At 38.4% G+C, this 16,765-nt stretch overlaps 1 protein-coding gene across 9 annotated transcripts in view; it reads left to right on the plus strand.

Moving 5' to 3' along the window:
- Window positions 1-16,765, plus strand: part of AOPEP (aminopeptidase O (putative)) — a 422,559-nt gene that overhangs the window by 57,720 nt on the left and 348,074 nt on the right. For 8 of the 9 annotated variants that reach the window (XM_061426105.1, XM_061426109.1, XM_061426102.1 and 5 more), the window contains one exon: window positions 11,003-11,911. The exons of the other annotated variant lie outside the window; for it this stretch is intronic. In XM_061426105.1, coding sequence (XP_061282089.1) covers window positions 11,136-11,911 — 776 coding nt within the window. In that variant the 5' untranslated portion in view covers window positions 11,003-11,135. The remainder of the gene's footprint in view (window positions 1-11,002; window positions 11,912-16,765) is intronic. 9 annotated transcript variants of the gene reach the window in all.

A 16,765-nucleotide genomic window follows, 5' to 3' on the forward strand; every position in this document is an offset into this window, starting at 1 on the left:
CTTGACTAGACGGACCTTTGTTGGCAAAGTACTGTCTCTGCTTTTTAATACACTGTCTAGGTTGATCATAACTTTTTTTCCAAGGAGTAAGCATCTTTTAATTTCATGGCTGCAGTCAGCATCTGCAATGATTTTGGAGCCCCCCAAAATAAAGTCAGCCACTGTTTCCATTGTTTCCCCATCTGTTTGCCATGAAGTGATGGGACCGGATGCCATGATGTTAGTTTTCTGAATGTTGAGCTTTAAGCCAACTTTTTCACTCTCCTCTTTCACTTTCATCAAGAGGCTTTTGAGTTCCTCTTCAGTTTCTGCCATAAGGGTGGTGTCATCTGCATATCTGAGGTTATTGATATTTCTCCCAGCAATCTTGATTCCAGCTTGTGCTTCTTCCAGCCCAGCGTTTCTCATGATGTACTTTGCATATAAGTTAAATAAGCAGGGTGACAATATACAGCCTTGTTGTACTCCTTTTCCTATTTGGAACCAGTCTGTTGTTCCATGTCCAGTTCTAACTGTTGCTTCCTGATCTGCATATAGGTTTCTCAAGAGGCAGATCAGGTGGTCTGGTATTCCCATCTCTTTCAGAATTTTCCACAATTTATTGTGATCCACACAGTCAAAGGCTTTGGCATAGTCAATAAAGCAGAAATAGATGTTTTTCTGGAACTCTATTGCTTTTTCCATGACCCAGCGGATGTTCACAATTTGATCTCTCGTTCCTCTGCCTTTTCTAAAACCAGCTCAAACATCTGGAAGTTCACGGTTCACATATTGTTGAAGCCTGGCTTGGAGAATTTTGAGCATTACTTTACTAGCGTGTGAGATGAGTACAATTGTGCGGTAGTTTGAGCATTCTTTGGCATTGCCTTTCTTTGGGATTGGAATGAAAACTGACCTTTTCCAGTCCTGTGACCACTGCTGAGTTTTCCAAATTTGCTGGCATATTGAGTGCAGCACTTTCACAGCATCATCTTTCAGGATTTGAATTAGCTCAACTGGAATTCCATTACCTCCACTAGCTTTGTTCATAGTGATGCTTCCTAAGGCCCACTTGACTTCACATTCCAGGATGTCTGGCTAGGTGAGTGATCACAGCATTGTGATTATCGTGACGGAGGCATGGAGAGGGACAAATGTTGGCAAGAGAAAAATGTCGAATGAAACAACATTCCAAATTAGTGAAAGGGGATAGTGTTGGGAAAAATACTTCTTTTCCATTTCTGAGGTTTCCTTTCTTGTGGAGGGAGCTTAATCACTGTAACATTCCTGGTCATTTTACTTCTCCTTTAAGGTAGGTAGAGTGACTTATTCTGGTAAATTTTGAAAGAAGAAACTAGGTGTGCTCTGCTCAGCTCAGTTCCTCCCTTTTGCTTTTGGCAGCAGCCCTGACCACAGAGGACTGTTTTTCTTATGTCTCCAGGCCCTGAGTCTTACCTGTTGAGGATACCTGCTCTCTTGGGAGCTTTGACCTGATCCATCATTGCCTGTGACCAATCTAACTTGAGGATTTGGTTTTTAGGTACCTTTGACTTCCACACCAAGTCATATCATTCAGTTTAGTTTTCATCAATAATGTGATATTTTGGTCTCCCTTTGCCACACCCTATCTTATTTCTCAGTATGTTCAGAATTTGGATTGGCAAGAAGAGTTCTGTTTATTTCTCTCTCTCAGGCTCCAAAAGCTAGAATGCAGGGGGAAAGAACTGGCTTTGGTGAAAAGGGATTATTATGTTTTCTCTGAATCTAGAAAAGGCAATATATTTCCTCTGAATCAGAAAGAGGGCACTAATTATAGAGAACTGGAAATCCTTGAGGTATAATGGAGTTTCAGGGATTCAAAATCATCACAGTTAGGTAGGAGAACAAATTAATCAACCGAGAATGAGTCATCAGGCATGGATTTGGAAAGTTAAAAGAAGATAAGGTTTAGAATTGCCTGTCTATGGAGTATACTCAAGAATCCACTGAAAGACGTTTATAGATGGGGGCCAAGATGATGGAGTAGAAAGACCCTGAGCTCACTTCGTCTCATGACCACACCAAAATTCCAACTATTTTCAGAACAATCATCACTGAAAAAGATCAGACCCTATCAGAGAAGATCTTCTGTAACTTAAGATATAAAGAAGGACCCACAATGATATGGGTAGGAGGGACAGATTCATAATATAATCAGCTCCTATAACCACAAACTGGAGAATAATTGTAGTGCAGAGGATCTTCCACAGGAGTGAGTATTCTGAGACCCACATTGGGCTCTCCAGTTTGGGGTTCCTGCTCCAGGAAGACAAGCCTCCAGAGCATTTGGCATTGAGGACCAGTGGGACTTAATTTCAGGAATCCCAAAGGACTAGTGGGAAACAAACTTCACTCTTAAAGTATTTACTACATAAAATCTCATATGCTCTTGGACCCAGCGGAAAAGCAGTAATTTGATAGAAGCCTGGACCAGATGTACCCACGGTTTTGGAGGTCTCTCAGAAAGGCAGGGGTAGCTGCAGCTGACCCTGGGGACATAGACATTGGTGGCACCCATACTGGGGAGCTGCTATTGTGTGGATACTGGTACTGATAGGCAACATTGTGAAACCCTTCCTCTAGCTCATTAGCTGCAAGGCCTGGCTCCACCCAACAGTTTGTAGGCACCTGTGCTGGAGCATCTCCGGTGAAACAATGAACTGGTTTGGAATACAGACCCACTTCTCAGCAGATGAACTGCCTGAAGAGTTCCTGAATCCACAGCCACCTCTGTATGTGCCTCTAGGTATTGTCCTGCCCACCAGAGGCCAGGACCCAGGTCCACCCACCAGATACAAATCACCAGATACAAGAAAACTGTGATCTCACAGCCTATGGACCCAGCCTGCCTAGAGCAGGCCAGACTCTGCCCTGAAACCAGCTGGGTCCTGTCCCTGCTTATTGGCACATAAACACAAGCTTTGGAACATCCCAGACACTATACCCCCTGTGTCAAGAACTAGCCGTTCCCCACCAGTGATCTGACACCAGCTCTGGGATCCCTGGGCCGTGTAGGCAGACTCCAGGACCCAGCTCTGTGAGCCAATAGTCCAACACTAATCCCAGGACGTGGCTTCATCCATCAGTAGGGAATCAACAGCCCTGGAATCTTCTGAACCCTGACTCTGCACTATCCCCAGAGTCCCCTGGGGTTCTGCAGTCAGTCATTTTGTGACCATGCCCAGCCAACCATCTGCCAGAAGCCTCCACACAAGCACAGGGCCTGGCAATCAAGTGGATTAGGGCCAACAAAGACTACTAGACCACCTACATAGCCTACCACAACAGAAGGACCCAAACAGCCCTCATGGGGCAACCCCTAGAACATACAGCTTGGATGATGAGAGGAGGATGCACTACTAGGACACAGGACTGCTCCTACAGAAGGCTACTTTTGGGGGGTCAAGAAACATACTTAACCTTATAAGTAAAAATATAGACAGCAACTTAGGCAAAATGAGGCATCAGAGAAACATATTCCAGACAAAGGAATAAGATAAAACTCAAGAAAAACTCAGTGAAGTCTCCAGATTGGTAATCTAACCAAGAAAGAGTTTAGAGTAATCATCACAAATATGATCAAAGAACTTGAAAGAAGAATGGATTTACAAAGGGAAAAGTTAGAAATGTTTAACAAAGAGAAGTATAAAGAACAACCAAACAAGGATAAAGAATACAATAAGTGAAATGAAAAATATACTAGAAGGATTCAACAGTAGACTTAATGATACAGAGGATGGGATCAGCAAGATGGAAGACAGAGTAGAGGAAATCACTGACATTGAGCAGATAAAAGAAAAAGAAGAAATGAAGACAGTTAAAGAGATCTCTGAGAGTAAGTGCACTAATATTTGTATTATAGGGGTCTCAGAAGGCAAAAGGCTGAGAACATATTTGAATACATAGTAGCTGAAAGGGAACAGTCATCAGGAAGCCGAGAGAGTTCCATATAGGAGTAACCCAAAGAGAAACACACCAAGACACACTGTAACTAAAATGACAAAATTTAAGAGTAGAGAATATTAAAAGCAGCAAGTGAAAAGCAATAAGTAATATACAAGGGAACTTCCATAAGGCTATCAGCTGACTTTTCAGCAGAAATGTTGCAGGCCAGAAGAGAATGACATGATATATTTAAAGTGATGAAAGGGAAAAACCTACAACCAAGAATACTCTACCCAGCAAGACTCTCATTCAGATTTTATGGAGAAATCAAAACATTTACAGGCAAGCATCCTCTAAAAGGATTCAGCACCACCAAATCAGCTTTACAACAAATGTTAAAGGAACTTCTCTAGATGAGAAAGAAAAGGCGACAACTAGAAACAAGTAAAATTACAAAATGAAAAACTCATCAATAAAGGCAAACATACTATAAAGGTAGGAAATCATCCATGCACAAAGCTACTAGGAAAGTTAAAGACAAAACTAGTAAAATCATCTGTATCTACAATAAGCAGTTAAGGCAACACAAAACAATTAGATTTCAAATATGATATAAAAAATGGGCTTTCCTGGTGGCTTAAATGGTAAAGAATCCGGCTGCAATGCAGGTGATCTGGATTTGATCCCTGGGTTGGGAAGATCCACTGGAGAAGGGAATGGCTATTCATTCCAGTGTTCTTGTCTTGAGAATCCCCTCGACAGAGGAGACTGGTGGGCTACAGTTCATGTGGTCATAAAGAGTCAGACATGACTGAGCAACTAAGCACAATGATAATCAAAAATAGTAATCATGAGGGGAGAATAATACAAATGTTGGGTTACTAAAATGCATTTGAAATTAAGAGATCAGCAACTTAAAACAATTTTATATATATGTTGCTGAACAACCAGTGGCTCACTGAAGAAATAAAAGAGGAAATTAAAAAAAGAAAAATCTAGAGACAAATGAGAATGAAGACATTCCAAAACCTATAGGACATAACAAAAGCAGTTCTCAGAGGGCATTGTATAATGATACAAGCTTACCTCAGGAAATAGTAAAATCTGAAATAAACAACCTATCCCTATAACAGATGTAAACTTTTATATATAGAATGGATGAACAACCAAGACCTACTGTATAGCACTATATTCATATAGTTCAGAAGAAATATGTTCAATATCCTATGGTAAACCATAAAGAAAAGAATATAAAAGTGTGTGCGTTGGATCACTTTGCTGTGTTGTAGAAAGTAACACGACATTGTAGATTAATTATACTTCAGGAAAGAAAAGAGAAAGGAAAAAATAAAATGTTGATGAATTATATCTCAATGAACCTGGGAAAAATTATATCATAACTTATAGGAAAAACAAAGCAAAATAAAACCTTAAGCCCTACACCTAAAGGAACTATGGCAAGAAGAACAAATAAAACCCAAAGATAGTGAAGGAAAGAAATGAAGATGAGAGCAGAAATAAATGAAATAGAAGCTAAAACAATTGAAAAGACCAATGAAACTAGAAGCTAGTTCTTTGAAAAGATAAACAAAGTTGATAAACTAGACCTATCAAGAAAAAGAGAGGGCCCAAGTTGATAAAACCAGAAATGAAAAAGAAGTTACAACTGACACCAGAGAAATAGAAAAGATCATGAGACTACTGTGACCATCTCTGTGCCAATAACCTGGATAAACTGGAAGAAATGGACAAATTCTTAGAAACATACAGTCTCCTCAGACTGAACCAGAAGAAACAGAAAATTTGAATCAACTAATTCCCAGTAATGAAATTGAATAAGTAATTTTAAAACTTCTGACAAGGAAAAGTCTAGGACCAAATGGCTTCACAGGTGAATTCTACCAAATATTTAGAGAGGAGTTAACACCTATCCTTCTCAAAATATTGTGGAGGAAAGAACACTTCCAAATTCATCCTATGAAACCAGCATTGCCTTGATACGAGATAAAGATATCACACACCCAAATACTTAGCAGGTAAGGAAAAGTGAAAGTCTCTCAGTCATGTCTGACTCTTGTGACTCCATTGACTGTAGCCTACCAGGCTCCTCTGTCCATGGAATTCTCCAGGCTAGAATACTGGAGTGGGTAGCCATTCCCTTCTCCAGGGTATCTTCTCAACCCAGGGATTGAACCTGGGTCTCCTGCATTGCAGGTGGATTCTTTACCATCTGAGCCACCAGGGAATCCCAAGAATACTGGAGTGGGAAGCCTATCCCTTCTCCAGCAGATCTTCCCAACCCAGGAATCGAATTGGAGTCTCCTGCATTGCAGGCAGATTCTTTACCAGCTGAGTTACCAGGTAAGGAATCCACCTGCAATGCAGAAGTCACAGAAAACATGGCTTCAATCCCTGGGTCAGGAAGATCCCATTCTAGTATTCTCTTGCCTGGGAAATCCCATGGAGAGAGGAGCCTGGCAGACTATAGTCCATGGGATTTCAACAGAGTCACATAGGACTGAGTGACTAAGCATGCACACACACAAAAAGATAATTACAGACTGATATCACTGAGGAACATAGATGCAGAGATCCTCAGCAAAATATTTGCAAACCAAATCCAGCAATACTTTAAAAGGATCATATACCCTGATCAAGTGGGATTTACCCCAAGGATGCAAGGATTTTTCAATATCCACAAATCAATCAGTGTAATACACTGCATCAACAAATTGAAAAAATGTAACCTGTCACTGTTTGCAGGTTACATGATACTATTCATAGAAAATCCTATGCTGAAAGAAATTGAAGATGACACAAGCAAATGTTCGTGGATTGGAAGAATCAATATTGTTAGAATGATATACTATCCAGAGAAATCTACAGGTTTAATGCAATCCTTATCAAAATACCAATGGTATTTTTCACAGAATTAGAACAAAAAATTTTTACATTTGTATGGGAACACAAAAGATCCCCAAAAGCCAAGGCAACCTTGAGAAAGAAGAACAGAGATGGAGGAACCATACTCTCTGACTTCAGACTATACTACAAAGCTACAGTAATCAAAACAGTGGTATTGGCCAAAAGCAAAATATAGACCAATGAAACAGGGTAGAAGGCCCAGAACTAAAGTAATGCACTTATATTCAATTAATCAATGACAAAAGAGGCAAGAATATACAAGGGAGAAAAGACAGTCTCTTTAATAAATTGTGGTGGGAAAACTGGACATTTACATGTTAGAGAATGAAATTAGAACCTTCTCTAACACTATTCCAAAAAATAAAATAGATTAAAGACCTAAATGTAAGACCTAAAATCATAAAACTGCTAGAAAAATAACATGGCAGAACACCCTTTGACATAAATCATAGCAATATTTTTTTGGCTCTATCTCCCAAACAAAGGAAATAAAAGCAAAAATAAATATATGGGACCTAATTTAACTTAAAGGCTTTTAAATAGCAAAGTAAGCCATCAACAAAGTGAAAAGACAACCTACTGAATGGGAGAAAATGTTTGCAAATGATGTGACCAATAAAGCGTTAATATTCAAAATATATAAACAGTTCATATGGTTCAACATAAAAAACAAGCAACATGATTACAAGAGAAGATGCTTAACATCACTCATCATCATCAGGGAAATGCAAATCAAAACCACAATGAAAGACCACCTCACACCTAGCAGAATGGCTGTCATCAAAAAGAACACAAATAGCATTGGCTGGAATGTGAAGAAAAGGAAACTTGCACAGTGTTGGTGGGAGTGTAAATTGTTGTAACCACTGTGGAAAACTGTATGTAAGTTTCTCAAAATTCTGAAAATAGAACAACCATAGCAATTGCACTCCTGGGTATATATCCAAAAAGACAACTCTTACGTGAAAAGATACATGCACCTCAGTGTTCTAATTAACATTGTTACACTTGCCAAGATATGGAAGCCATGTAAATGTCCATCAACAGATGAATAGATGTGGTGTGTGTGTATGTATGTATGTATCTATCTATCTATCTATATGAAAAGACAGTCTACTGAATGGGAGAAAGTGTGGTGTATATATATGTACACAATGGAGTACTATGAAGCAATAGAAAAGAATAAAAATTTTGCCATTTGTAGCAACATGGATGAACTTTGAGGGTATAATTCTAGGTGAAATGTCAGACAGAGAATGACAAATACTGTGAGAGATCACTTATATGTAGAATCTGAAAAAATCAACAAGCTAGTAAATATAACAACAAAAAAAGCAGACTCATGGATATAGAGAACAAATTGGTGGTTACGGGTGGGGAGAGGGAAGGGGAAGGGGCACATAAGGGTAAAGGAGTAAGAGTTACAAACTATTTTGTATAAAATAGTCTACAAGGATATATTGTACAATATAAGGAATATAGCCAATATTTTATAATAACTATAAATGGAGTATAACCTCTAGAAATTGTGAGTCACTGTGTTATACACCTATAGCTTATATATGATATTTTTAATCAAATGCACTTCAGTTTTTTAAAAATCTCATAAAGAGGACCAAAAGATTTCCAGTTAGGTTGACAGACAAAGTGGCATTAACAGTCTTGGATGGACAGGGCTCTAAGGTAGCCTAGGGATAGCCACCAGGGACAAAAGTGGTGAAAACCACTCTACACAACATATTTTATTGTTAAATTATATTAACTTTCACATTGGGACTCTATTATTAGATAATAAATGGTTTTATCTATATTATTACAAATTCTAATGTATTCTTTTTCAAATTTCATAGTTTAGACAGCCACCAAGTTAACCCTTTTCTTAGTTGATTCAGAGTTTTTTAAACAAAAAACAATGTTTTAATAGCCCCATCAACAAAATAGTACATTATAGCAACTCCAAAATCCAGCAGGGTCAAGTTTTAACAATCTGTTGTTTCTAATTACATAAATATAGCCAGTAGCTTTACTGAAGTTTATTATAAATAATATGACAATTTCAGTTCTCACACTGAAAGGAAAATACCCTAGCTTATTTCCTTTGCCCATTGACTTTCCTAGGACTAAAGTGTGTGCCATGCATGTGTGCTAAGTCGCTTCAGTCGTGTCTGACTCTGTGTGACCCTATGGACTGTAGCCCACCAGGCTCCTCTGTCCATGGGATTCTCCAGGCAAGAATACTGGAGTGGGTTGCCATGCCGTCCTCCAGGGGATCTTCCAAACCCAGGAATCAAACTGTTTCTTCTGTGGCTCGTGCATTGCAGATGGGTTCTTTACCACTAACAGCACCTGCAGGTTCTTTACCACTAGCAGCACCTGGGAGCCCAGAGTGTGTGTGCCAGCTTCTCCATAAAGTGATCTCAGACTATTCTTTTACATCCCTGATTACTCTCGGTTCTTATCATTCTAAAAGTCAAAGTGTATATGAACACTCATAGTTTGGTGGGGGGAGGGGGGGAGAGAAGGGAGCAGGAAGGGTTTCAGGAGGCAACTGCACTTAAACTATGTGGAGGGAGAATAGATTTGGGAGATGGATATGGAAGGTGGGAGCCAGGAGCACTCCAGGCATGACATAGTAGTCCAGAAAGCATGGAGGTAAGGTGTCAGGTCATCTTTAGGGAGCAGTGGATTGAGCAGGCCTTTATTTTTTGGCCACACCATTGAGTCCTGTGGAATCTTAGTTACCTGACCAAGGACCGAACCGGAGGCCCCTGCAGTGGAAGCTTGGAATCTTAACCACTGGACCACCAGAGGAGTCCTGAGTCTGCCCTTTGACTAGAGGACAAGGATTTGAAGGGGGTGTGGTCTCCATGACAAGGAAAATAGCTTGAAACTAGACTGTACAAGTCTGCCAGAAGCCAGATCCTTTTAAGGCTAGGTGAGATTTTGATGAGGAAATAGATTGTAGGGAGGTAGAAAATGAAAATTCAATAGGTTTAATTGTTGAAATAAGATTCTAGAAGGAAAGGAAATAATCTAGGAGATGAGCAGATAAAGTTAGAAGGAAAGTGAGGAGGACTTAAACAATAAAAAGGGAGGGCTCAATTTTACTTGAAAAGTCAAACAAGTAATGTTGTTTTGTAGTTGATGAAAGAATACCTCTTGATATTTAGAAATACAAAAGTGATTTTAAGTAAATCTGCTTTGTCAGAGTTTTCATTTCCTTTCCTCTGCCATTTTTTTTTTCATTTTTTGGTTAAAATATGTTGAAAGAAATTAGGTACACAACAGGGACTGAAATAATTTAAAATAATTTTTCTTTTAGTTGGATCGCTGTTCTAAAATAAGACTACATTTTGATTCAGAACTTTTACGAAGAACTTGGGTATTTTATTACAACATCTGTTTCTACATTTTAATTTCTCTCCTTCCTTTTATAGGTATTTGCATACTTTTTTTTTTCCCAATGAGAAGACCTTTTTGTTTGCCACAAGAAGGCTATTATCCAGAATGTTAATGGGTTTTCAGCTATTAAGATGTAATGATATACCTTGAGTATTTAACTATAAATTTGAAAAATCTCTGTGAACAATCTCAAAGGAATACTTCGAATGCACTCCTGGTAAATTGGCTCATTTTCCTGTAATTTACTGGAAGTGCTGATATGAGAATAGTCCTAATGTGAAAAGTACATTAATCCCTGGAGTTACATTGTATGTATTAAATTATTATTCTCAAAGAATAAAACGTATGAGGCCATTTAGCCTTCATTCACATCTGTTACTTAGAATCACAGTAGAAAAACAATCACTTTTTTTCTGATGCACAAAATTAAAAATACATTTAATATCTTTTAAAACAAGGGGTACAGTGATGCTCAGTTACATTTTTGCCCAACAGTCGTTCTTTTCCAAGACAAGGACTGTTCTACAATAGTTAGGAACATGATTCTTCTGGTTTTGTGGAGGCCTCTTTTATTCCACTGATAACTGAAATATTTTTAGAAATCCATAATGTAGTTTGATGTCAGCCAAAAAGATTAGTCTGCCTTGTAGCCTTGAGCTTCTACTACACTGTGGAATTATTTAAGGAGGTAATCAACTTGCAGAAGCAGCAGTTGCAGGAGCAAAGGATCTTATTTGGGATTTTGTCTGATTGTGTTTTTCTTCTTTACCAGGGGATGAAAGTTGTGGAACCCCAGTTTGTGACATCAGGTGTTTTTTGGAAAGCAGCCATTTATGACTCTGGAAGACTGGGACTAATAGGAAGCCCCTTCTGAGATTTTACCAAAATTCTTGAACAGTACTACCATGGACATAAAGCTGGATCCCTCTCGAGATGACCTGCCTCTCGTGGCCAACACCAGCCACATACTTGTGAAACACTATGTACTGGATTTAGATGTGGATTTTGAAAGTCAAGTCATTGAAGGCACCATAGTGCTTTTCCTCGAGTCTGGAAACAGATTCAAGAAACGGAGTAGTTCCACCGAGGTAACCTGCCCATCAGAGTCAAATGAAGCCTGCAAATTTAGGATGCCTGAACCCTGCCAGATTCCTGTGACAAATACAAAGACCTTCTCATCTAAAATAGGATATAATGATTTTGTAATCTGTGGTAAAGGTGAAAAAGATACTTCTGGTAAAGATGGTAACCATGACAACCAGGAACAGGCTTCTGGGATTTCTAGCTCAAAGTACTGCTGTGACACAGGGAATCATGGGAGTGAGGAATTTTTGCTAGTGTTGGACTGCTGTGATTTATCTGTGTTAAAGGTTGAGGAGGTGGATGTTGCTGCTGTGCCAGGTATTGAAAAATTTACAAGGTCTCCCAAGCTCAGGAATCAGATTGTACATGAAGTCATGGCTCTGCCTGCAGATCGTTGGAGGGAGCAGTTAGACTATTACGCTCGCTGCAGCCAGGCTCCTGGCTGTGGGGAACTCCTATTTGACACTGACACTTGGAGCTTACAGATCAGGAAGACAGGGGCTCAGACAGCTACTGACTTTCCTCATGCCATAAGGATACAATACAGAACCAAACCCCAGGGGCGATCAGTTACATGGACCTCAGACCAGAGTGGCAGGTAGGTTATCTGGGTACTCCGCAGTTCCCTGGTCTTTAATCTTACACACTGGGAGATGAACCTTTGCAAAGATGCTCCTCTTTATTCTGTGGCATTACCCATCTAACCTTAAGTCCTTCGACCCTCAGGGAAACAGGTAAACTCCCAGGCATGCTGAACTCAATAGGATTACTTCCCTGAAGATGAAAAAGATTACTTTATTAAGCCCCTGTATTTCTGAGTTAGGAGACTGAAAGTCAGATTTAAGGGTTAAATCTCAAGCCTAGCTCTCTGTTGAGATCTCTGCTAGCAACTTCCAGTACTGTAGATGGAAACGATATGTGTCTTTGAGCAAATATTTTCCCAAAGTTCCTTCATATTCCCCCGAGGGAATAAATAGTTGCTGTGTTGGGTTGGTGTGAATTCTGGCAAAGTGCTTCCAAATAAAGCCAGCTCTGCTTTGTGACTTTCTTACTGTATCCATCTCTTGGCAGCTATGCCTCCGTGGACTTCATCAGTTATTATATAAAGTGAGCCCTCAAAGCACTGGGGAGATCTGTTTCTGAGGAGTGTGACAGTCAGTCCTGCTGAGTTGACACTTGCTTCTTTGGCTGTGATTCTGGGTATTTGACACCAAGGGGACTCCTGATTTTATGTGTGGAGAGGCGGAATTGATGAAACGTCAGTGTTCGGGGGAGTATATAGGCAATTCTTTTCTTCTCTTCCTCCAGCAGTTTAGGGTTTTTAGAATTTGAGAATTTTCAAGTCAAACTTTATTGATTCCTCATTATTTTACCTATTTATTTGTGCTAATGTACTGTGAATCAATACAGTAATTATTGCAGGGCTTAGTTGGAAGAACGTTTCTCTCTGTGAGCTTGTTTTTGAAGTGCCTTCTTATATAGCAGAGGACTCCCTTAATGAAGGCAGTGGTCTAGATCAATTGCTTACATCTCTCCCGTAACTCACCCCCCTCAAAAAACCCTTTCAGATTATATTTTTTTAAAGCATCACCTTGAGTTTGAGCTCTCATTATCCCGCTCCTTGCCTCCAGTCTTACCTCCTGCTCTGGTCTCTCTCCCTGCTCAGAATGAGTTCACTTCCTGTCTTATTTCTGCTAGAATCTGAGGCAGCCTTTGGGATAGGGCAGGGTAGTGCAAATTTACATCAATAGAAAAGCATAGTGATTTGTTTATAGAATTACTTACTGAATATTCTTGGGAGTCTGTGAAGGAAAGAAATAGATGTTCTTATTGTATCTTTAAATTTTTTGGAAATTATTAAAGATGAGCTTTTAATAAGATTTAACAATATACTGTCTCTGAATATTTAACTAGGAAATTCTAGTTTTCATACTTCCAGATATTTCATTTTTGAATTAGAGTAATGGCGAAGAAGAAACTATTGACAGTATTTGGAAGAAATACTCATTCATGGTCTCAAACATAACTTTCTTCTCTGTGTTTACTACAGAGACTAGACTTGTGAATTACATTACATATGAAGTGTTGAGTAGGAATGAGTTGTTGATAAATGCTAGTTTCCTTAAAAAAACTCTCAAAAGGTCCTTGGGCACATTTTACTCCTGAAAGGTTGACTTGAATTTACTCTTGATGTCTCCTTTTCTGAATATTCAATAAATACATGATCCAGCAAGAGTTTAAACTGTATCCTTGGAAGTCTGTAATTATATGTTAGTAAATACATGACATTTATGGAGTCTTACAGAGATAATAAATTTGTTTTTTAAACCTTAAAGGATTTTTCCTCCCTTCTTTTTTCTTTTTTTGGGGGAATTTTATTACAGTCACAATGAATCTTCCGTGAATGGTCACTAAATTCTCCCACATGTTTAAGAATAAATCTAGGTATATACTGGTAACTATTTGGATACTGTAAGGACTTAAAATGTCCAAGGATTCCAGGTTGCTAGATAGAAATAATTTCTTGTTAGTAATCACCAGGGTTTCAAATTAAAGTAGTGGTTAAATTTTTACCATTGAATGGCAGAATACTATCAACTACTATAAATTTTTAGTCTGGATGAGAAACTTTTTATTCTCATTTTACAAGTAGGAATATTCTATAAAGTTACTGAAAGCTCCTAGAAAAATCTATGTCTTAATTGTGTAAAGGAGCTGTGTTTCTTTTAATTTTTACCATGTCCCTTATTGTAAGCAAAGATTTCAATACATTTTAAAAAAATGAATTATATTAGCTTTCAAAAATTTTCCATTTTTAAGCAGATACTAGACAGAAATTTAAGAAAAACTCTAACCTTGTACCTGTCCTTTCAAGTTCCAACAGTGGCTTCTCCCCTTCCCACTCTCATTCTACACCTTGTTGAGAATTTTCAATTGCTTAGTCATTTTGGACCCTATGACCCCATGGACTGCAGCATGCCAGGCTTCCCTGTCCTTCACTATCTCCTGGAGTTTGTTCAAACTCATGTCCATTGAATTGGTAATGCCATCTAACCACCTCATCCTCTATTGTCCCCTTTTCCTCCTGTCTTCAATCTTTTGGAGCATCAGGGTCTTTTCCAAGGAGGCAGCTCCTTGCATCAGGTGGCCAAAGTATTGGAGCTTCAGCGTCAGTTCTTCCAATGCATATTCAGGGTTGATTTCCTTTAGGATTGACTGGTTTGTTGAGAATAAAATTTGTTATTTTGTTTGATAATATGTAAATAAATAATCACTTAGGAGGTCAGAGGATCCCAGGAGGAAATTATAAAATGTGACGGAACAATCTAGCTATATTAAAAATGTATGAAACAATCTCATTGAAGAGAGTAGAGGGGAAAATGTGCTGACCTAAGTAACTTTAGAATGAGTTGAATCTGTAAGGCTGAAAGCAAAAGGAACTGTAGATAATTACTGCACTATAGTTGATAGAATTGTTTCCCATGGGAATACAGGTTAACAATTCTGGTACCACTCTACATGTATACTGGAATTGAGTAATTTAGTAAATGGATGCAGATGATGGGAGCCAGGTTTCTCACTGTTAAAGTGGGAGTTTACAGATGAGCAAGGGGAAGAGGATAGAATGATTCATGTGGAAATGGATTAGAATGGGAGACATCACTATGAACTCACGTTTAGCATAGTACAGATACAGATGGTTGCATGTAGAAATAATTATACATATGGGGTGTTAGCAAGCGTTAGCATACACACATGTATTTCCTTGTTTCTCAGCTGAGTGGGTTTAGAAGCAGTGAGTACTCCCTGGTGCCCAGATCTTGGTTTCTAATATCATGCTCCAGTGAAGGAACCAGAGTTCTTGGAGAAATGGCTGGGGCTAGAGCAGGAAACATAAAAGATGAAGCTGTAGCATCTATTGTGCCAGAAAATAAGGAAATGCTCTAACAACAGCAATAAGAACCTGGAATTGCATGAGTGTATTAAAGTCCAAGGACTCATCTGAAAGAACTCCTAGTGACCAAAACTAAGCAACAAAGTAAAATAGTTTTATCATTAACCCAAAGTTTAAAATAAATATTCATGAGTCCATACTAATATAAAAAAGTGATTGACTTAAATAAGCAAATGGGGAGAATGGCCAAATTCATGGTGCAGATGTCCAAGTTACATAGAAACTCTGCCCTCAAGAAGGTAGAACATAATTCCTCCCTCCTTAAGTGAGGACTATTCATAATGACTTCCTTCCAAAGAGGACGGTATGGAAAGAAGGAGAAAGTAAATTTTCATTAGTGAAACCTGACAAACATGACCTCTGCAAGGAGATCAAAGCTGACATCAACACTCATGAGTCATGTTGATAGTATGTGATGAAAATAGCATCTTTGATCTTCCTCCTCAAAACCCATAGCCCCGATCTAACCAAGAGAAAATATCAGATAAATCAGACTTTTAACAAAATACCTGACCAGTACTCCTCAAAACTCTCAAAGTCAACATAAGTAAAGTCTTCAGAAACTATCACAATCAATAGAAACCTAAAGAGACATGATAATTAAAATTAATGTAGTATTCTAGAATAGAAAAGTATATAAAGGATTTTTTTTAAAGAGAGAACTAAGGAAATCAGCAAAATCTGAACTTTAGTTAATAATAATGTGTCAACTGTGACAAATATACTAATGTAAGTTGTAGGGAAAACTGAGTATGGAATATATGGGAAGTCTGTGTTTTATCTTTGTAGTTTTAAAAACACATCTAGGGACTTCCTGATGCTCCACTGGTTTAGAGTCTGCCTTCCAATGCAGGGGATGCTCAGGGAATTAAGATCCCTGCTCAGGGAACTAAGATCCCACATGCCATGGGGCAACTAAGCCAGCATACCCCCAATAAAACATCTCAGATGCTGCAACTAAGATCTGAAGCAGCCAAAAATAAATAAATATTTAAAAATAAATCTAAAACTGATAAAAAAGTCATCAAAAATAAATTTCAAATTTGAAAAAATAATCCTCTTTCCACCCTGAAATTCCCCTTTCCTAAGAGCTGTCACCCCATTTTCTTATCAAGTAGCAATGTTTTCTAGATGGGAACTGAAAATACATTTGCCGCTGTAAAAGAGTATTTCTTTTCTGTCATTGTCAATAACTTACTCTCCCTCATTGTTATTCTAGTTCTAAGATGAAATAGTTGGAAATATAAAAACTATATTTTCCTACTTTCTTTCCACCATTGTGGAGTTCTGGCTTCTCTCGAATCTACTTGCTCTTTCTTGCCTCCATCATTCAGATACTAGATTTTAAATGACCTTTAAAAATGACTGATAAAACAAACACATACATAACAATATGATACATGCTTCTTGGAAAAAGTACTTACTTTTGTGTGGTGTGTGAGTATGTTTGCCCTTTAAAAATACTTAGATGAGAACTGGAGCCATTATTGTTGCTAA

This window comes from Bos javanicus, chromosome 8 (genome assembly GCF_032452875.1).
Source record: "Bos javanicus breed banteng chromosome 8, ARS-OSU_banteng_1.0, whole genome shotgun sequence".
Taxonomy (NCBI): domain Eukaryota; kingdom Metazoa; phylum Chordata; class Mammalia; order Artiodactyla; family Bovidae; genus Bos; species Bos javanicus.